Source organism: Phytophthora cinnamomi (assembly GCF_018691715.1).
Source record: "Phytophthora cinnamomi strain GKB4 chromosome Unknown Contig50, whole genome shotgun sequence".
Taxonomy (NCBI): domain Eukaryota; phylum Oomycota; class Peronosporomycetes; order Peronosporales; family Peronosporaceae; genus Phytophthora; species Phytophthora cinnamomi.
This window is the reverse complement of record NW_027150983.1, coordinates 145815-165776: the sequence shown is the minus strand read 5'-3', so window position 1 is coordinate 165776 and position 19962 is coordinate 145815. Positions and strand designations below refer to the sequence as shown.

General features: G+C 55.4%; 9 protein-coding genes across 10 annotated transcripts; 4 read left to right on the top strand and 5 right to left on the bottom strand.

Annotated features, from left to right (window-relative positions):
• Nucleotides 1–97: 97 nt before the first annotated feature.
• Nucleotides 98–1036, top strand: IUM83_06492 (Transcription elongation factor S-II; the record flags this gene model as incomplete). Its single annotated transcript, XM_067930704.1, has 1 exon — nucleotides 98–1036. The coding sequence occupies one exon, from the start codon at nucleotides 98–100 to the stop codon at nucleotides 1034–1036; it is 939 nt and encodes a 312-aa protein (XP_067789770.1).
• A 1444-nt stretch (nucleotides 1037–2480) lies between these two features.
• Nucleotides 2481–4208, top strand: IUM83_06491 (putative trehalase; the record flags this gene model as incomplete). The annotated part of the gene is made up of 1 exon (XM_067930703.1): nucleotides 2481–4208. The coding sequence occupies one exon, from the start codon at nucleotides 2481–2483 to the stop codon at nucleotides 4206–4208; it is 1728 nt and encodes a 575-aa protein (XP_067789771.1).
• Nucleotides 4209–4496: 288 nt separating this feature from the next.
• On the bottom strand, nucleotides 4497–5708 carry IUM83_06490 (putative eukaryotic initiation factor 4E; the record flags this gene model as incomplete). 2 transcript variants are annotated; one of them, XM_067930701.1, is made up of 6 exons in its annotated part: nucleotides 4497–4641; nucleotides 4704–5009; nucleotides 5100–5159; nucleotides 5248–5278; nucleotides 5373–5460; nucleotides 5640–5708. In XM_067930701.1, the coding sequence occupies 6 exons, from the start codon at nucleotides 5706–5708 to the stop codon at nucleotides 4497–4499; spliced, it is 699 nt and encodes a 232-aa protein (XP_067789901.1). The 2 variants fall into 2 exon arrangements, with proteins under 2 accessions (XP_067789901.1, XP_067789902.1); XM_067930702.1 differs by having other exon boundaries at nucleotides 5243–5278; nucleotides 5640–5655.
• A 1468-nt stretch (nucleotides 5709–7176) lies between these two features.
• IUM83_06489 (putative storage protein LPV) lies at nucleotides 7177–8271 on the bottom strand (the record flags this gene model as incomplete). The annotated part of the gene is made up of 2 exons (XM_067930700.1): nucleotides 7177–7343; nucleotides 7854–8271. The coding sequence occupies 2 exons, from the start codon at nucleotides 8269–8271 to the stop codon at nucleotides 7177–7179; spliced, it is 585 nt and encodes a 194-aa protein (XP_067789675.1).
• A 1099-nt stretch (nucleotides 8272–9370) lies between these two features.
• On the bottom strand, nucleotides 9371–9808 carry IUM83_06488 (uncharacterized protein; the record flags this gene model as incomplete). The annotated part of the gene is made up of 2 exons (XM_067930699.1): nucleotides 9371–9491; nucleotides 9576–9808. The coding sequence occupies 2 exons, from the start codon at nucleotides 9806–9808 to the stop codon at nucleotides 9371–9373; spliced, it is 354 nt and encodes a 117-aa protein (XP_067789674.1).
• A 2965-nt stretch (nucleotides 9809–12773) lies between these two features.
• Nucleotides 12774–14849, top strand: IUM83_06487 (sulfatase-like protein; the record flags this gene model as incomplete). Its single annotated transcript, XM_067930698.1, has 1 exon — nucleotides 12774–14849. The coding sequence occupies one exon, from the start codon at nucleotides 12774–12776 to the stop codon at nucleotides 14847–14849; it is 2076 nt and encodes a 691-aa protein (XP_067789617.1).
• A 401-nt stretch (nucleotides 14850–15250) lies between these two features.
• IUM83_06486 (protein tyrosine phosphatase) lies at nucleotides 15251–16205 on the bottom strand (the record flags this gene model as incomplete). Its single annotated transcript, XM_067930697.1, has 2 exons — nucleotides 15251–15810; nucleotides 15878–16205. The coding sequence occupies 2 exons, from the start codon at nucleotides 16203–16205 to the stop codon at nucleotides 15251–15253; spliced, it is 888 nt and encodes a 295-aa protein (XP_067789616.1).
• A 610-nt stretch (nucleotides 16206–16815) lies between these two features.
• On the top strand, nucleotides 16816–17301 carry IUM83_06485 (putative secreted RxLR effector protein; the record flags this gene model as incomplete). Its single annotated transcript, XM_067930696.1, has 1 exon — nucleotides 16816–17301. The coding sequence occupies one exon, from the start codon at nucleotides 16816–16818 to the stop codon at nucleotides 17299–17301; it is 486 nt and encodes a 161-aa protein (XP_067789615.1).
• A 488-nt stretch (nucleotides 17302–17789) lies between these two features.
• Nucleotides 17790–18735, bottom strand: IUM83_06484 (uncharacterized protein; the record flags this gene model as incomplete). Its single annotated transcript, XM_067930695.1, has 2 exons — nucleotides 17790–17795; nucleotides 18088–18735. The coding sequence occupies 2 exons, from the start codon at nucleotides 18733–18735 to the stop codon at nucleotides 17790–17792; spliced, it is 654 nt and encodes a 217-aa protein (XP_067789614.1).
• Nucleotides 18736–19962: the final 1227 nt, after the last annotated feature.

Sequence of the window (19962 nt, the reverse complement as noted above, 5' to 3'; positions counted from 1 at the left end):
GCGTTAGTAGCCAAGAAGCCTCGAAAGCGCGAGCCCCAGATCCCGGATCCCTTCCCCCCCGTCGCCAGCCAAGCCCGTTTCCCGCCCGCGAGCAGCCATGGAAGACGCCAAGAACCTGCACCGCCGCCTGCTCAAGTTCACGCGCGGCGACGTGACGGACCAGGGCGAGGCCCTGGAGGTGCTGCGCGCGCTGGAGAAGACCGCCGTGACGTACGCCATCCTCAAGGAGACCAAGATGGGCCACACGGTCGGCAAGCTGCGCAAGCACGAGAACGAGAAGATCGCGAGCCTGGCGCGGCTGCTGGTCAAGTCGTGGAAGAACATGGCGCTGTCCCCCAAGGCCTCGTCCTCCGCCGCCTCCAGCAGCAGCAGCAGCAGCAGGCTCCACCACGCCAAGAAGGAGGCGTCCCCCAAGCCCAGCAGCTCCGGCTCCCCCGGCTCCAATGGCCTCAAGACGGCGCCCAAGCCCGCGGCCGCGCGCGTCAGCTCCACGCCATTCATTCCGGCGGGGCTGGACAAGGTGCGCGCCACGGTGCGCACCAAGCTCAAAGAGATCCTGGAAGCCTCCGAGGGCGGAGACCCTGGCCAGGTGGCGGCCGCCGTCGAAGTGGCCATGGCCAGGATCTACCACATGGGCGCCCCCGGCGAGCAGAAGAAGGAGTACATGGCCAAGTACCGCCAGTTGTCGTTCAACCTGAAGAAGAACGCCGAGCTGCGCCAGAACCTGCTGGACGACAGTGTCAGCGGAGACCAGCTGGTCAAGATGACGGCCGAGGAGCTGGCCACGGAGGAGAAGCGCGCGCAGATCGAGAAGCTGCGCGACGACGCGTTCCAGGAGGCGCGGTTGGACTGGGCCGAGGCCAACCACGACAAGATCCAGAAGCAGACCGGTACCGAGGGCACCAAGGGTCTCTTCACCTGTGGGCGCTGCAAGTCGTCTAAGACCAGTAACACACAGAAGCAGACGCGCAGTGCCGATGAGCCTATGACGGTGTTCGTCATGTGCCATAACTGCGGCAACCGATGGAAATGCTAGTGTAGCGAATGTCGACCATGCCGCGCCCTCCCCTCTCCTCACCACCTAGTGTTCGTATAGCTAGCTGCTCCTTGCATTGTTGGAGCCATGTTGCTCTCCCTCCAAACTTCTCTGCATCACAACCCGTGAAAACAAGTCACGGCAATGGGAGGGGAGGACACAGCAGATGCACCTGCATGCGCACGTACACGTGGTGTATCTTGCGCTAAGTACCGGTGCGGCCTAGTGTTTTCTGATAGCTCTGCCCGGCCAATGTTGGTACGCAGCCAATGTTGACGCGAGCTGCGTGTAGAAATTTATAACGAGCTTATCCCCCACAACCTGGCAGCGTGCTGGTTCCTTCGTGTTGTTTTTTGTGATACATGTAGGCAACTCGGGCCCTGGCAGCCAGTGGTTCAAGCAAGTTGAAGTTAATCAGGTGTGACCAGCTCGTCACGACAGACAATGGTCTTTGGAGGTGGGCGAAAGGCCTACACGACCGTCGACGATTGAGGTCGGAGGTGAATCAACTATTCGTGCAGGCCAACCACCTCCAGGGGTTCGACAAGCGAGCGTCGCCGTCTCCAGACGATCGTGCGTGACGGACTTGCTTCAACCCCTTTCGAATATGATTGGATACATTATAGCTACTGACTGTGTATGCATTATCAGAGATAGAATTAACAACGATTTGTATCGATAACAAATCATCACTGGTATAAGGCATCAAAACATCCTGTTCACTTCAACAAGCGGTTTAGGACAACCGGTGAATGGGACGCGCCGCGAGAACGATACGCTGGCCCACCACTAGGAGAGCTCCATGGCGAGTAGTGGCGGTGACTCGCTGAGTCAGATCCGCAATTCAGCCGCCGCCATTCTCCAATTTCCACCCAAGCGAGTACCACCTTCTCCGCGCTACCAGTCGATGTCCCCGTCGTCTACCAGCTACGCCCCGAGCTGCAACAACTCGGCGGAGAGCTCTGGGCGCGATGACGTTGGGGTCTTGAAGCGCGCCACAGTACTCGCTGACTTGCTCAAGTGGTGGGACGACCGCGACATCGCCCGTGAAGGCGAAAAGCTGCTCCTGATCCCCAAAAGAGACCATCAGTGCGACCAAGCCACTCAACGTGAACACGGTCGACCCCAGCACCAGGACGCTACTCCTGCTACACCGAAGCGTGCTGGGCTACTGAGCCGTGAAGTTTTGTTCCGGGTGCTGGAGATTCTGGTGGTGATGGCTGTCGTGGCTGTCGGGTTGAGTGTTTTATCGACCAAGTCGACGGACCATGGAGTCAACAAGGCACCGGCGTTCTCGCTCCACCGGTCTGGCGGGAAGTTGCTAAGCGGGGGACACCGCTTGCGCTCCTTTCTCCGCAATATGAAAAGCCATCCGCCAGTGTTGAGCCACCTCCCGACGGACGCAGATATCCCGCTTGGAGTCCATGTGGAGCTAGAGAGAGCCATGGACATCTACTGCCGCGGACCGCTACTCCATGCCGTGCAGATGGCGAATGTCTTCTCTGACAGCAAATACTTTGTGGACATGCCGATTAAAGAGAACAGCAGCGCGTTTGATATCCTTGTGGACTTCCAGCGTCGAGGACTGGCGATGACCGAGTATCGACCGAATGTCTACGACTCTCACGAGCAGCAGCTTCGGCGCTTTATCGATGATCACTTCGACCCGCCAGGCACGGATCTGCTACCGATCACACCGTTCGACTTCCAGAGCCAATCTCACCCACCCATGGTGGCCGAAATTCAAGATGACGAGCTTCGAGACTGGGCGTTTGATCTGCATCGAATTTGGCAAAGTCTTGGACGCATTCACAACCCGAATGTCCGAGGATCGCTCCTTCGGTCTCGAAAGCTGGATGATCTGACCTTGAACCGACCTTCCAACGTGCTGATCGTGCCTGGTGGACGCTTTCGCGAAAGCTACTACTGGGACTCGTACTGGATCGTTCAAGGACTCCTGGTGAGCGACATGCCGATAACAGCTCGGGGAATCGTCAACCACCTGCTCGAGTACGTGTCCGAGTTTGGTTTTGTGCCCAACGGAGGTAGAATCTACTATTTGACGCGGTCCCAACCGCCCATGCTTACGGATATGGTGAAGCTGGTCGCTCGTCTTCCGATCAACGGTAACGAGAGTGAGTATGACGACGAGTATCTGCGAGCTGCACTGCCCATCCTGGAACGCGAATACGACTTTTGGATGCAGCACGGTCCATGCGGCCATGCAATCGAGCTGACCAAGCGAAACGAGAGTGCAGGGGATACGGACAGAGCCACGTACATCTTGAATCGCTACACGTCCAATGCCAACCACCCTCGACCCGAGTCGTACCGAGAAGATGTTCTGATTGCTGCGGAGATTTTCGATCGCACCATGCAAAGGGAAGATGGCAATGCTGCGGCCACGGAGCGATACAAGGACAAGTACTACAACAATGTCATCGCTGCTGCCGAGAGTGGGTGGGATTTCAGTAGCCGATGGCTGCGAGATCCGCTCGACATGAAGTCGATGGTGACCTCTTCCGTGGTTCCTGTAGAGCTGAACTCCATCATGTACCGAGTGGAATGCAATCTGATGGAGTTCAATCGGCATTTGAGCAATGAGGATCGTGCGCAGTTTTTCAAGCGAGCTGCAGCTCGCCGACTGGAAGCCATTGATGCAATCCTTTGGAGCGAGAAGCACCACAGTTGGAAGGATTACGACTTGGAGACGGACTCGCACTCTGCGACTGTCTCCGTGTCCGACTATACACCTTTGTGGGCGAAGGCGTTCAATTCAAGCGACATTGACCGCCTCAAGCACGTTGTAACCTCACTCAAGAGTTCGGGACTGCTTCAGGTCGGCGGTGTGCAGACCACGACGATTTTCTCCGGTCAACAATGGGACTCGCCCAACGCGTGGCCGCCGGAGCAGGACATCGTCGTGGAAGGCTTGCTGGCGGTTAACACCACGGAGTCGCACAGTTTGGCACGCGAGCTATCGCAAACGTGGATGCAGGCCAGTCTGACAGCATGGAAGCAGACGGGCTTGATGTTCGAGAAGTACAACGCGTCCGAGGTCGGCGGCTTGGGTGCTGGTGGTGAGTACTTCCCGCAGTTTGGCTTCGGCTGGACGAACGGCGTGATTTTGAAGTTCCTCACGATCCATCAGAATCTCTTGCTCGCCGAGTAGTTGGCGAGGTGACCGAATACACAAGCATTACTAGCAGTAGACAGTCTAGGTTGTAGCGTGATAGCAGTGAATGGACTAAAAACCAATAAAGCATACAAAAGAAAAACATCATATAAAGCAAGAACGCGAAGGTGTGCAGAATGGACGCCACACACGGCAATCGCGTGTGGCCTCTCCGCTTTCTATTGCGTTCGGGCCGTTGCCGGCCTGACGCGCACTACTTGCTTGCAGTCAAATGCACAGCTCGATGTGTAGGGCATGAACTCCCAACTAACCATCATCCCGTGTTTAGTTGGCCGTGGCCGGCGTCGCAGCGGCAAAGACGTACGGCTTCGCGTTGCGGAAGGTCGACATGTCCCGGATAGAGTTCGCGTGGAACTTGTACTCCACCAGCGTGTTGGAGTCCAGCATGAGGATCTCCTTCAGCTTCTCACTGCCACATAATAATACAATTGGTAAAGTCGCCACAAGCAATAAATGAACTACAGCACGCACCCGATGGCGAAGCGGGTGCTGTCGTCCGAGTTGTCGGCGTTCCAGACGGACAGCATGTCCTCCTTCGAGCGGATGGCCATGGCGATGCCGACGACGTCGAGCTGCTCGAAGGCCTCGCCGATCGCGGCGAAGACCAGGTCCTGCCACATCTTACCCAGCACGTTGGCCTTCTTCTTGATCTTGAGGATCCAGCAGCCGCCCTGCGGGAACGCCTCCCACATCGGGGCGCAGTTGGGCTGGTCCCGGAACAGGTACAGGTTCACGTCGCGGTTCAGCTGCGACGGACGCTTCACGTGGATGTAGTGGCTGCAGCCAGCAGCAACAACAAAAACAACAGCAAAATCAGCACCACTTAACCCCCCAGCACCTCTTCCACCTTTATCAGTAGCAACTCACCGCCAGAAGTCCTCCACCGTGTTGAACGTCGCAATCTTCTGCAGGTTCGACTGGTACGTTCTGCTCAGCAATAACACCACCGTCGTCAGCATTGCAACATAGAGCAACAAGGCACTGCAATTAATTGCAGCATTGTCACTCACCCCACGTCGATCTTCTTGGGCATCTTCTTGTCGTACCTGCAGCGGCAGCAACCAGCAAGACACAACAGCACCAAAGCCTTCCGTCAGCAGAGCCCTCCAGACCCCAATCGGCCGCCAACGACGCACGCACCAGAGCGACCATCCCGTCTGCAGCGGGTGCTCCTCCTCCTCCCCCTTCTCGACGATGGCGGGCGCGGCCGCCACCTCCTTGTTCGCAACTGTCGGTGGCGTGTCAACCGCCAGTCGATTCCAGCGCCGCACAGAGAGCACAAAGTCAGTCAGAGTTGGCGGCCAATGCCTTGCCAGCGCGCTGCAGTCGTGGGCACGTTGGAAGCGCCGAGCGGCGGCGACTCGCAGCGGCGCGGCAGGCAGAGAAGGCGGCAGCGACAGCACGTACGCTCCTCGCCAGCCATAATTCGTCCTCAACTACGTTTCGTGGTGTGGGCCCGTGGCCACTGTGGTACATACCGGTATTTGACGCTATTCATGTCTCAGGCGGTGGTGTGCCAATCCCTTGTTTTATTGGCAATACGTAGCGACTTAGCACAACTCGGTATCTCACCCATTTAAAAGGCCCTATTTAGCGGTTGTCGTACTGGCGTGTCGAGCCGGCGGTTTTACCGGTACCGATAGGAAGTCGAGGACGCGACGTTTGCTCTTGCATGGACCATTCTGTTTGCATGACAAGAGCATGTTATTGCTGAAAGGGTGGGCAAGTCAAGCACGCACAACAAAATCTCAAAATCCTCCTGTCCTCAAGCCGGACCCTTGTGATAGGGCCCACGGAGTAGTCGTACTTTTCGTCATGTTGGTTGGGATGGCGACGGCAATGACTGGGGCGGGGGCATTCTGATGCTGGGTCTGCCTCCTGCTCGCCAGTGGCACCCGTGTCGACGGGAGGATCGATCTGGGGCTCTGGCCTTGGCAATTCTGCGGGTCTCCGCTCCAGCCGGCCGAGCGACGACGAAGCTCACATCGGGCACCGAGCCATTGGGACGAAAGATGCTGGCACAGCGAGGGAAGCAGCCATGACGAAGCCCGGGGCTGGCCCCACTTCCGGCTTGCTGTCGGGTTCAACCGCACCGCCGAATGTGTCGTCCAGCGCAGCTTGAAGAACCATCCTCTCACGTAATAGTATCTCGGCGTGGCGGCGGGCACGAGCTGCACTGCATATCTCTTCGCGCCGCACCACTTCCTGTCGCAGCTGCTGGAGGCGCTGTTTGCATCTGTCAGACGAAGGCGGGCATATCGAACAGATCAAGCCGCGAGGCGAAGATATGCTCCACGGTCTCGTCAACGCCTCCCTAGTACTCGATCATCCGCATGGACATGAGGTACGTTTCGTACTCGTGCCCAAAGAACTGCTGGATGGAGTCCATCCAATCCGATGGACCACTGCTCGGGGTCGGAAATATTGCGAGACCCCTCAGGGCTCCGCTACCGGACAATGTCCAGGAACTGCGTCACGCTGAAGCCGCCCAAGGAGGCGCGGAAGCGCTCCACGAGCGCGCGCTAGAGGGTTTGGTACTCCCGGTCGACGGCCTCCAACGTGTTGCGAACACTCTCGTGTTCTCCAGGAGGAGAACACGAGAATAACCGCTCTCCTCAATGCATTCTCCACAACACCCCCATTGTCCTTTGGCCAAAGCTGATGACTGCCGTGCTGGCTGTCTGGGGGCAATTCTTGTACACATCCCTCTTGAGCGAAAGCGAGATCAAAACGACCTGATGAGAAAGAGTGCAACCGGAGGTGAACACCAGTGTCCATTATCGTAGGTTCACAAGCCCACACTTCCATGCCGCCACTACGAGCCATGCTCACCAGGGACTTATCCAACTTCAGGGCGGCCTCGCCTTCGTTGGTACCTCCATCACCACGCATCCGAATTGTCAGGGGGGGTTGCTTCGATTGCAATAGAGTTCGTGCGTCGTCACTATCGCTTTTGCCACGTCTTCGGCAGTCTCCTCGCTTCATCAAACTGCGCTGCATCCACCATGAATCTTTGCTGTGGTTGCTCCTGCAAGCCGTAACAATAATCACCTGCTGCACGCTCCTCCTCCTCGGCAATCTCCTCCAGGATCTGCACCGGCACATTGGGCACTACAACAGGCATGATGCCGTCGTCCGCAGTCACCTCACCATGCTCCGGCTCACCTTCAATGGCAATTTACTGCTGCGCACCGTTGTACATTCACTACAGTGGTGCCACCATTTTGGTCGGGGATAACGATCGACCCCATTATGGTCAACTGGCCAACGAAATGTAACGGATGCGGCCTGGTGCACCGCTACAACGGACCCTCTTCTTACCCTCTTACAGCTTAGCTGCAGAGGATGATGCACGCCACCGACGTAAATGGGCGATGGCAGCAGTAGTGGTGATTAGAAGTCGTTAGTTGATCTAAGTGACTACAATATACCACAAAAAAAAAAAAAAAACGATCGACCCGCCCAGGTCTGTCTCGACAGCCACGACCTCCTTCTCGGTGTAATCTCCCGGGTCGTTGGCCATCTCGATGGTCTGCTTGCAGTCCTCGACGTCACCCACGGCGATAACCTGATCGTGGTCGCCATCGTTTCAACATATCCGGCTCCTCCTGGTTGGCGTACGGATTCGGGTCGCTGTCAAAGCCCGGCAGCGGTTCTGGCACAGGATGTCGCCATCGCTAATCTTGACAATGCGCTGCTGCTTGCCAGTGGGGGATTCAACCACCTGGGCTCGAGTCTCAACGTAGTCTCCGGTGCTGTCCTGGATCTGCACGGCGTCGTCGGGCTGGCCCACGACAACGACTGGCTCGGTCTCACCACTGGGTGTGACCACATTCACGACCTGAGCGTCCTCACTCAACTCGGATGCCACGTCAGCAGGCAGCTCCGGCACCACCACCGTGGTGATGTCGCCCTCAGCGTTGGGGACCAAGGTCTTCTGCTCGCCGGCCAGTGCCTCGATGAACTTGGCCTCCGTCGTGGAGTAGCTGCCCTGGTCGTCGCGGGTCGCGATGGTCTGCTTGCCGTCGCCGACGATCAGCACTTGGGCGGTGCCTCCGTCGGCGTCGGGATCTCCGTCTGCTGGCTGTCGGCCGGCGCGGCGGCCTCGCTCGCCGCATGCAGTAGAACATCTCGTGGTCCGTCGCGATCTCCTCGTCGGCCTTCACCTTGGCCTCCTTTCGCCGCCGAAGCCAGGAGCTGCCACGAACCAGGATCACATGCCGCTACGCGCCGTCCTCGGCAGTCTCCTCAACCTCACGGGCTGCCCCTAGGCGATGCTGTCTCGGAACTTCGTTCCAAGTGCCCCGAAATTAAAAATTTCGGGGTACCTGTGAGAATCGATATATCGTCAGTCGAATCGCCCGAAATTAGCGCTTACTTCGAAAACTTATCGATTCGAATCCGTCCGAAATTAGCGCCGAAGGCGCTTTGGCTCGGCTTTGGAACTTGATAGTCTCTGAAACCGAATCGCGTTCCCGAAATTAGGCCGGGAGAAACCCATTCCCGAAATTAACTCGGCGAGTCTGCCAAACAGGCGCACACAAGATCGCGCCATAGATCTTTCTGGATCCGGGAGAAACTGTTTTGCATACTTCCGCCCATATACAAGTTTTTGCGTTGTGTGCTAAGTTTTAGGGTAGTTGAAAGCCAGAAACTTGGTTTAACGCCGATTCTGGATTTTACCGTGAATACCGGCTTTTGACGCCGATTCGTATGTTTTAACGCAGATTCTGGGTTTTACCATGGATTCTGGATTTTACCATGGATTCTTGTGCTTTAACGCTAGAAACCCGACTAAGTGCGAGCGTTGCAATGAAAAGTGTAGCCATGTTCACGTCGGAGACCTTCGTTGTTGTTGTTGCTGCTGCTGCTGAGGTGCTTGCCTGCTTGCTTTCTGCTGCTGGTGGCTCGCTCTATATCACCCCGGAGCAGCGCGTTTAGACCCACGTCGAGTGATTGTCTCCAACTAAAGCGGCGTCAATCAACCCGTTGTAGCCACGTTCACTGGAACTTGTTCCAAGACGCCAGTCTCCACTGTTGGTTGGATTGCTGTCTTCCAGCAGCAACCTCACCGCACATCGCCTGATCTTCCCCCAGCTCTTCTCCTCTGAGCTGAGTAGCTAGCAGAGCTCCTCGAGCTATAACCGGACGATCTCCATCTTGCGTGGCTTGCTGGTCAGCAGCTGCGTCTTCTCGTTCTCCAGCGTCTGCTCGCACTGCTTCACCGCCGCCTTCAGCGTCGTCAGCATCTCCTCGAACCTGCGACCACAATTCACCAAAACGTTACGCCGCTTTCCGCCTAGAACCTAAAAAGTTACAGCGGGAATGTAAACTAAACCAGACCTGCGCTGCACCTCCTCCTGCGCCTCCTTCTGCTGCTTCAGCTGCTGCTTCAGCTGCTGCTCCAGCGCGTCCGCCGCGGTCTTCTGGGCCTCCACCTGCTTCTTTAGCTCCTCGGGCGACGCAGTGAGGCCTCTGGGAGCCACAGGCGCGTCAACCGCCGCCTCCGCGCCGTCCAGCAGCTGCTGCGTCCACTGCGCGTTCTCCTGGTGCCGCTCGAAGCAGCGTCCTGGCATTTTTTCGCGTTGAATCAACTGAGTTGAAACACATGATTAAAGGCTTAAACCCCAAACAGTTGATTCAACTGAGTTGAAACACATGACGGAATAAAGCGGGGTTCTCCATCTCGACACGCTGTGCAGCATGGCGTTGCCGATGATGGTGTTCTCGCAGTTCTGCAGACCGAGCTGGCCTATGACCACGTCCGGGTAGTTCTTGTAGTAGGCGTGGCGGCCTCGATGGCGGCCAGGCCGAACGTCTCGGTGTCCTTCTCGGGTCCACGAACTTGTGCGCGTGATGACAATACATCTGTACTGTAGTCGTCGTTTGCTTTCACGCGCCTTGCTCTTTCTCAGTACTATTTGCACGAGTACTTCGTGTCGAGCAGGACAATTGCTTCAACACTTCAGCACACTTTTTCTCATTTGACAAAGTGTTGGATGTAACGAGGAACGACGTTATATATCTACGAACGAGTTACCAAGTGAGTGGACAGGAATCCTGTTCCGTATTGCCAGGTATCCGATGTGGATATCGGGGTTTCCAGCAGCAAGCTTCATCCCAGATGTTATGAAGGAGTCTCGAGGTGACCCGAATGCGCGAGAACGACGTGATAGACAGATTCAAACTAATACGTAGGACACAGCAGTCGCTCATTCGTGAGTTTTCTCACTTGTCGCTAAGTGTTCTCTCGCGCTTGGTGCCCGCGAACAGATCCGGTGAACACTTTTTGCTGGGACACGTGTGAAAACAAACGATGACTACTGTTCAGTGTACTACATGTAGATCACTACAGTACAATGTACTGTACCTTAGTCATCGTTGGCGGCTAGCACTTTCTTAGTATGCATTATTTGCATGCACGAGTACTTCGTGTCGAGCAGTGCAATTGCTTCAGCATTTCGGCTTTCTCATTTAGACGTAACGAGGAACGACGCTATATCTACGCACGAGTTATCAAGTGAGTGGACAGGAATCCTGTGCACAGACATGTTCCGTATATCCTGTCAGGATATACGGAACATGTACAGTAGGCTGGGATTTCCAACGCTGCAGTGCAATGATTACATTTTGTTTCTTCATGGTTGCGTCAAAGTACAGGCGCGGACGAATTGGTGCACGGTATGCAGCTCCATCTCAGCTGTAGCGATCACTGCTGCAGTGTGAGCGTGTGTTGTCATAATAGTCTCCATGTTCAAGTGATAACAAAAACAATCGTGAGTCTCGCCAACAACACAGGCAGCTCGACCTAGCACGATGAAAGAAGCCTTGTTCCTCGAAGGTTCGACAAGACTCTTTGGCAAGAGTTTTGAGCCCAAGCAGGTGCAATTCCCAGGCACAGTGGATCCGATCCGTCTACATTGTCCGCCCACCAACCCCACAGGCTGTACAGTGCGCGTCAAAACTATAGGACCACCCCTGTGCTCCCTTATAACTCAATCAATCTTTATCATTTTGAGGTGGGGGTTCGACAGTAGGACCTGCTATGCGCTAACACTCGCGTTTTTGCACTTTAACGGGTGGCTCGTATACAAGACACTGGTTGTGCAAGGTCGACAAAATCCAATATTAACCGAAACCCCGTACAAGGCGATATGACAAGAGATTTGTAGTGGGCATACTTTCGGCAGTTAGTTAGACGCGTTAGCTCGTGCAGAACACGACGGTTACTCGCGATCCTACAAGCAACCTATTAAGTGCACTCGGACGCGAACGGGGGTGTCGGACTGAGGCGTAGATTTTAAAGTACGAGTAGCTGTCGACTGAGGCTCCCATTCACTGATCGTTCTATAGCAAATCATAGGGATACTGCTGACTTACCACTGAGATCTACGTTGGCGATCGCTTCACGCTCAATATCGCTTATGAGGCTATGTCGTGCTCCACTGCTACAGCTAACACTATTTACAATGCTAGGATACTGTCACAGCGAGCTCCCAGAGTGCTAGTGTCAACGTGCGAGCACCCGAAAGCATGCCCACTACAAATCTCTAGTCATATCGCCTTGTACGGGGTTTCGGTTAATATTGGATTTTGTATTGGGATGGGCGTGGTCCTAATTTGTGTCGACCTTGCACAACCAGTTTCTTGTATACGAGCCACCCGTTAAAGTGCAAAAACGCGAGTGTTTGCGCATAGCAGGTCCTACTGTCGAACCCCACCTCAAAATGATAAAGATTGATTGAGTTATAAGGGAGCACAGGGGTGGTCCTATAGTTTTGACGCACACTGTAGTACACAGGGTGTACAGCCTGAGGCTGTGCAGACCAGCAGCAGCAAATGTGCCGCAGTCGTGTTGTTGCAAGCGAATGCGGGAACGGCTGCCTCGATGGTGACAGTGGGTTGAACCCATCCGCCTCGTTCAAACAGCAAAAAATGATCTGCTTTCTCGGGGATTGTCGGTCGCAACCTCGGACAGCTCCAGTCCTACCATTTCGCAATAGCCAGCGCCGCCTTCAGAGTTGAGTCTTCGGGTGCCAGGACCACGCGATGGAAACTCTGCGGTTGCTTCGGTCTCTAGTTTCAAATAATGACCAGCCCGCACGCGGCCGTTTTCGTGGACCCCTCGACACGATTGACGAAGAAGTCGACGCATCAGAGACCAACGAAGCTCAACGGAGGAGGAAGCTGAGCGGCGTACTGCGGATTGGAGACCTCGCCGCGCTTCCCTGGATCGGATGGCTGTTTGTCTACGCTTTCGTGCTATTCTGCTTCTCTGCTAGTCGCTGTGTCGTTCTCAAGTCTTTGGTGACGATGTATGGGAGTCCTCGGGATTACACGGTGAGCTTCAAGATTGCAGCATTGACTCTCGGCTTCATGGAAGATTTCGTCTGCGCGACCTACTTGGTTTGTATGCTGTGGCTATTTGACACCTGCAAACTCGCTGTTATGGATCGGTTAAACTCTCGAGCTCGCGAAGTGATCGTGCGAGTCGTCGGAAGCATCGCAACCTTCACTGCTTCGTGGGTCTTGTTCGTCGTGATGATGGCTCCTTTCGCCGCGGACTTGCTGCTGGTGATTAACCGCGATATGCGCTTCTCGCTTGACCTCGTGGCCACTTTGATCAGGGAGAGACATCACCTCAAAGCTGCCCCGATATCGACCGAGGAGATCCACAGAGGCTACGTGACTGCAGCTCTTGTGGCAAGCGCGGCTACGATCTTTGCACTCGTGAGGACGTGGGATAGGTGGGCTAATCTCGCGTATTGGAATCCAACGCACATTGTGGTGGACCCTGCCAGCGCATGGGGTCGTAGTGTCAAACTGACTACTGGAATGGCTACCACATACCAGGAAGTAGCACTCGAAGAGGGTGCTGCTAGCCCGAAATCTCCAAACACCTTTGAAGACAAGGTCCTGGACAAGCTCTCGTCCTCGAATGCAAACTCCACGTACAGAACGCTTATCACCAACCACACTATCCAAGTGGCCGTAGTTCTCATGGGTCTTGTGGTCGTACCTGCGCTAGTTGTGGCAGTGCGTTGTGAATTCTCGCCTTTGGTTGCGTATTCGGCGTTGAACGCGACGCTGAATGAGCTATTCGGACACGCTCTGCAGCCCGCGCCGGCAGATGCCACGTTCACAAACGTCAATATTAACACGAATTGGCTTGAAATGTACATTCACCCGACCGAGAGACACAAGCTTTTCGGGGACGACTCGCTTTACCGCCTCACGACGGGATTCCGCGGAGACCTGGCATTTGACGTTAGTGTATCGAGCGAAAACCCGCCGAATGTCTTGGTCATCAGCGTCGAGTCATTCCGCTACCGGGATTCTCGGTATATGGTTGGGGAGGACGATCCGTCCAACTTGTTCAAGGACACTGACCTCACCATTACGCCGAACTTCGACAGGTGGGCGAAGCGTGGCGTTGCTCTTCGCAATCTCTGGACAAGCGTTCCTACAAGTCGGTCTCTGGAAAGCGTCCAATTTGCGCAGCTCCCGTATGACAGTGCTACTAAAACTGCCATCACTGGAGGAAGAGAGGACACAGAGCTTGCAGGTTTGCCACAGCTTTTCTCTGCCAAGGGATACGAAACCTTTTTCTCGACTGGTTCATCGATTGACCTTGACAACTGGGATATCTTCCTCCCTTCGCACGGCTTCGAGACCGTGTGGGACAACAAGAAGATGATTGAGCTGGCTGAGGCGAACTATAACATCAGCAATGAGGATTGGTCTGGCGAGGAGCACCGGGGATTTAACTGGGGCGTTCACGACGACGTAAGTTTCCAGATCCTTGGCGACCTTCTCGTCAACAAGACGAACAATCAAACGGAACAAATGGCAAACGGAGAGCCAAAGAAACCATTGTTCATCACGCACTACACGATCACCAGTCATGCACCGTTCGAGTCGTGGCCAACATGGTACGATAAGTCCGAAAAGCCCGATTTTTCAGCTTTCTACGAAGGACACGAGCGGGCAAAAGAAATTCAGCGTTATCTCGAGGCGAGGTACTTCACTGATTTGGAGCTGGGAAAATTCCTGGACCGCATGGCCGACGAGGGCGTTCTTAAGGACACCATTGTCGTCATTATGGGCGATCATGGCACGGCACCCGAAGTTGAAGTGATCTACACGGAAGAAGAATCCATGACACGGGTGCCAGGTGTCATTATCGCCGAGGGGCGACTAGGAAAGTCTGCAGGCCTCGTGATTGAAGACGCTGCCGAGCACTACGATATTCTCAACACCTTGGCGGATATCACGGGCGTTCCCGAGGGGGGATTCCAACAAAACGGGGTTGGGCGCTCGCTTAAGCGTAAGGTTACGTTTGGCGAGCGTGCGGTCTTCAGCAACGTTCCTGGCCGTAAAATGTCTGTCGTTCGAGGCAGACAACGACTGCGCTACGACAGTGTGACCGACGCAGTGCTGCTGCATGATACTGAGACCGACTACAATATGGCCGAAGATCTGTTACCAGGTCTCTCGCCCGAAAAACAAGCAGAATGGCTAGCCTGGCGCGACAACGGGCGCAGGATTTCTGCGTATTACACGAAGCGGTGGGACGAGAACTGTTTGCTGGCAGTAAACTGCACACAGATCAGCTAATTAGATTAACTGCGTTATTATCAAAATCGACGCCATCCTTACGTAAATGCACATGACCTGGCTGAGTCGGTTGAACCATTCAAGCTCGAGGATAAAATGCGCAGGATGAAGAATCAGCCCGAGGGTATGTGTGGAGCATCGTCGAGGCACAATGGCTGGGTCGCACGAGGACCCAGTTCTGCATGCTTTCACCACCAGAGAGAAGAAATCGTGTTTAGATAAGTACTGGTAGAGGAGGCTCACAACGCCTCCGTGCGAAATACAACCACATCACGGGAGCCTCATCAACAGAAAGATCAGCGTGCATTTAGGTACTGTAACGTAGTCGGATGTCCCCGTTGGAATTCGCTCATTGATTGATAGCCAAGCTTAAATTGACAACAGTTTGCTAGGAACGGTTCTCACTTAGTCGCATCAGTTGGTGCCTTGCTGGGCTTACGTGCAGCGAGCACGTAGTCAAAGCCGAAGCGTATCCTGCGTTGTTCGTCCTTGGGCAGTCCGCCCGACCCGAACACCTCTTCCAGCCGTTCGTCCACGCGGTCGAGAGCCTGTTGCATGGATTCGGCGAGCTCGCTGTCTCTGAACATGGGCACATGGCGTCTGCCAACCTCCAACTGGCGTGTGATCGCCGACCGACCGTACACATTGGCAAGCCGGACGCTGTTCGTGACCTCCAGTCCCGCTTTCTCCAGCTGCCGGTGCGACCAGTCGATCGGGTACTCCCGATAGCAGCGTCGACCAGCAAGTAGCAGACAAGCGTCGCGGGTGCGTGCCACCTCCTGGATAAGTTTGCCAGCCTCGTCGTCGGCGTCGTCGGCACCAGCCGGAATTTGGGACTCGCTCAGCGGCTGCAGCCCCACCAGGTAGATCCTTCCTCCCGGGGCCAGCATCTTCTCCAGGCGAGCACATATTTGGTCTTGGTAGTACGGCGCGAAGCCCTCAATGGCGCCCACGAGGTAGTCTGCAACAAACAAGCAAGGTGTCATGACAATGTAGCCATGATGAAAGATGTAGCCATTTCACGGTACCGGCGATAATGACGTCGAACGGCTTCTCGGTGGCCAGGAACTTGGCGTTCTGCCAGTTACCGGCGTGGACCTTCAACGGGGTGGCGTGCGGCGTGGCGCTGGGGGCGAACTCGGCTGAGAGTTCGTTGGCCAGAGGCTTTTCACCTGTCACGGCCACTATCTCCGAGATAAGCGAGGACGCGTCACCACGCAATAGCCACGTGAGCGAGTGGCGGCCTGTGCCGGCGTCCAGCACACGCCCCCACGAGGAGCTGGTGGCCTCCAGATGCTCGCGCTCGCGCTCCTCGATCCAGCGGAACAGCGAGTCCGTCTTGGGCTTGGGCGTCATAGCTTCGCTTGTCAAAAATGGCTCCCGTTTGCGATCCATAGTGGAATCAAGTCAAAAGGGCGTGGTGTGGTGTACCCAAGTTTTCTGTGAATTGACATGTGCAATTTTATCGGAATGAGGGCAGTGCTTGAATCAAACTTTGATGGGCAGCATGTCCAATACCAGGTGCTATGATGGTCGACTCTACATTGTAAAGGAAATATTCAAGCCGACGTGCGGCCGTATGCTTTCCGATTCCCGGTGAGCGGGTGTTGCCATCTTGTGCATATTACTGCGAGTGCAGCAGCTTGCTGAGCAAGCTCCATTCGCGTGGACAAGTTTTCGCTGTACCGTAAACGCTTCGCTTCGTTCACTCGAAGAGATCCCAAAGAGTTGTTGCGAAGCCGTGAGCCACAATTTGCCGTGTGCTGAGGCGAAACAGGAGGATATTGAAGATGGATCGGTGTGCTGTTCGAACACATGGGATAATGGCTAGAGCTCTGTTGCTCTTTGCCTAGCAGTTTTCGTGTTCGAATGCTCTGCCGCTACCGCGACTAGGCAGCTGAGAGAGCTCACTCTCCAATTCCCAGAGTTAAGCGCAACCCACTCTACCTCAACCTACCCAAGCACCATGAAGCTTTCGTACCTCATCGCCTTTGCCGCCGTGGTCGTCGCCTCGACTGCCGTCCCCGCCAGCGCCTCCACGGGTTTGACGACTAACAACCTCGCCGAGGACTTCCAGGTCGCCCCGGAGCTTGCTGCCCTTCGCAGCCTCCGCGGCGCCAACCAGGACAGCTCCAAGGGCGATGACAAGAAGCCCAAGGGCGAGCACGGCGACAAGAAGAAGGGCGGCGACAAGAAGAAGGACGGCGACAAGAAGAAGGACGGAGACAAGAAGAAGAAGGAAAAGAAGGAGAAGAAGGAGAAGAAGGAGAAGAGGAAGGAGGAAGAGAGAGAGAAGAAGCACGGCAAGAAGGACGGTGACAAGAAGCACGGCAAGAAGGACGGTGACAAGAAGCACGGCAAGAAGGATGGCGAAAAGAAGCACGGCGACAAGAAGCACGAGCAGAAGGACGGCAAGAAGGACCACAAGAAGACTGACGGCAGCAAGAAGTAGATGGTCTTCAGTGAGGGTCCGACGCGTTAGAATCGCCTCTCGGATACCTTGTTTTCGTTTCGTGCGTACAGTTATCAAGCCAATAAATGTGCATTCGCCATACATCTTTGCACAATTACAAGTCTGAGTTGTAACCAGTGCTACATCGCCGATGTCACCTTGCATTTCGCTGAACCCCCCTCCGGCTTATCGAAGCAAAATTGCACTTATGCGAACAATTTGACATCTCGCCTGTGGCGAGTCATTGCTACCGGCACAATGCCGTCGAGATCTCGGACGCTCGAGGAATGTTTCAACAAGCTGTACTGCTGGAAGATCACGTCCGAAAATGAAGCTGCGCGATGTATTTTATCTTCCTCCTTCTCGGCAATTTCGCTTACTTGGGTGAAACACACGTAGCAACACGCAGAAAACTTGCACGATTGAGACGAGCGAGGAAATACCAAAACAGTGATGGACAGGTATCTATACTTTGGGGAATCTATCTATTATAGCTATCGTCGTCAATGTCATGCCGAGTTGACAGCACTCAGCCCGCCCTTAGTGAGGATGGACTTCAGTCGGGAGCCACGTCAGCTTTAGAATCTGCTCGAGTCGTTGAGCCACTTCACCATGACCCGCTTCGAATGCGATTCGAACGGCATCTTGAATGCACACATCACCTCTCGGCTCTTTACGCACAATCTCGCTCAGCCACAGCACCACGTCGAGATGTCCGTACTTGGCGGCACTACGCAGTGCATTGCCCGGCATCTGTTCACTTCTGTTGGAGTAGATCCACTGCACCACCTCCAAGTGGCCGTTTGCCGCCGCACTGCTCATGGCATGTTTGGTGCATCCCTCCGACCGGTTCTCGTGGAGGAAGCGCACGACATCCAGATGTCCCTTTCCAGCGGCGTAGTCCATCGCCTCCGTGCTGCACGGCTCGCTGAGGTTCTCGTGGATCCACCGCACCATGTCCAACCGCCCGCTTGCTGCCGCGTAATTCATCGCCCGATACGTGCACCCTTCACTGCGGTTAGCGTGGAGCCACTGCATAACGGGAAGATGTCCGTGTTCCGCCGCCGTGTCCATGAGAAATCGTCCGCAACGACTCGAACCTTCGTGGCCGTCACCCCATGAAGTGCGTTCCGGGTAGCACTCGTTCAGCCACTCGAGAACGTGCACGAAGCCGCGGATGACTGCGGCTGCCGCCATGTATTGCCCATTGTTCCAGTCTGGGTCACGAGCTGCAGCGTAGTCGAGTGCTCGTTTCGGAAGCCCCAGTCTGCACGCACGCCCAACTTTCTTGCGGGACGAGAACGGGTTCAGGTATTCGTCCACGAGCGTCACGACATGAGGCAGCAATTCCACGTTGTGCTTGTACAAACTCTCGCGGCAGACCACGAGCGCCGTGGTGAGCTCCGGAAAGTCCCGGTCCTTTGCGAGCAGCATGGACGTGTATTTCGAGAATGGAACAGCCCACGACTGCACGTTGCCATGCTGGACTGAAGTACATGTATCCATTGATGAAGTCGAGAGGTTTCACAACGGATCGAAACGGACATCGCACTTCCAGCACATGAGAACGCAATGCGCGATTTGCCAAGTATTTCGTGTACTGGCTTGTTGTCCGCTTGCAGGCAGCGTAGCGCTGGCCAAATTTCCAGTTTAGCTATGCACAACAAGCTGAAACTTCTACACAGCTATGCAGCAGGAAGAGCAGGCACGTTGAAGCCCTACTCCAGCCCCGCAGCCACCTGACCTTCTCGTCGAGCACTCTCGGTGACATCACGGTTGCACTCATCGTCCAGGGTACTCTCGGACAATGCTGTACAGCCACTCCACCACGTTCACACGGCCCTTTAATATTGCTGCATGTCGGAACGCGAATCTTGCTTGTCTCTCGTCTTGGTTCTTCGAGTAGAAGTACTGCACGATTGCCAAGTGGCTGCTTCGTTCACGGGGTCCCACCCGGACCCTCCCCTGCGGTTCTCGTGGAAGAAGCGCACCTCCGCGAGAAGCCCATTCTCGGCGGCATCTTTCATCGCTCGGGTGCACCCTTCGCTGCGGCTCTCGTGCAGCCATCTCACCATGGCGAGGTTTCCGTGCCTGGCACCTCAATCCATCGCACGAGAAGTGCACCCTTCGCCTCTGTTCGCATGCAACCACGGCACCACCAACGGTGGTTGTCCGTGTCAATCAAAAAGCGTCGGTGTTCACTCGGATCGTCTCGCCCTTCACCCCACAGCGTCCGGTTAGGGTGACACTCGTTCAGCCACTCCAGCACGCGAACGAAGCCTCGAATGACAGCGGCCGTGGCCAGGTCCTAGCTGTTGTACACCCCGCTCGTCCAGCGTAGATCACGGTCAGCAGCGTATTCGAGAGCTTCCTTCGACACTGCAGCGGGAGGTTGACAGAGGGTTCAGGAACGCGTCGATGAGCTAGGAAGCGACGTCGCGTTGCGCTTGAATAGACTCTCGCGGCAGGCCACTACGGTCATTACGGGGAGACTAGTCTTCAGACATACTCACAGGTACACGATCTCGTTCTTCCAGCGCAGATTCACGGATGAATGACCTCGCCCCTTCCACCGCAGAGATCGTGCGGATGATTCGAAAGCCATTGGGGGATCCCCACTCTGGCTAGAAGCACAGCGAGGAGCGCATTCAAAAAGACATG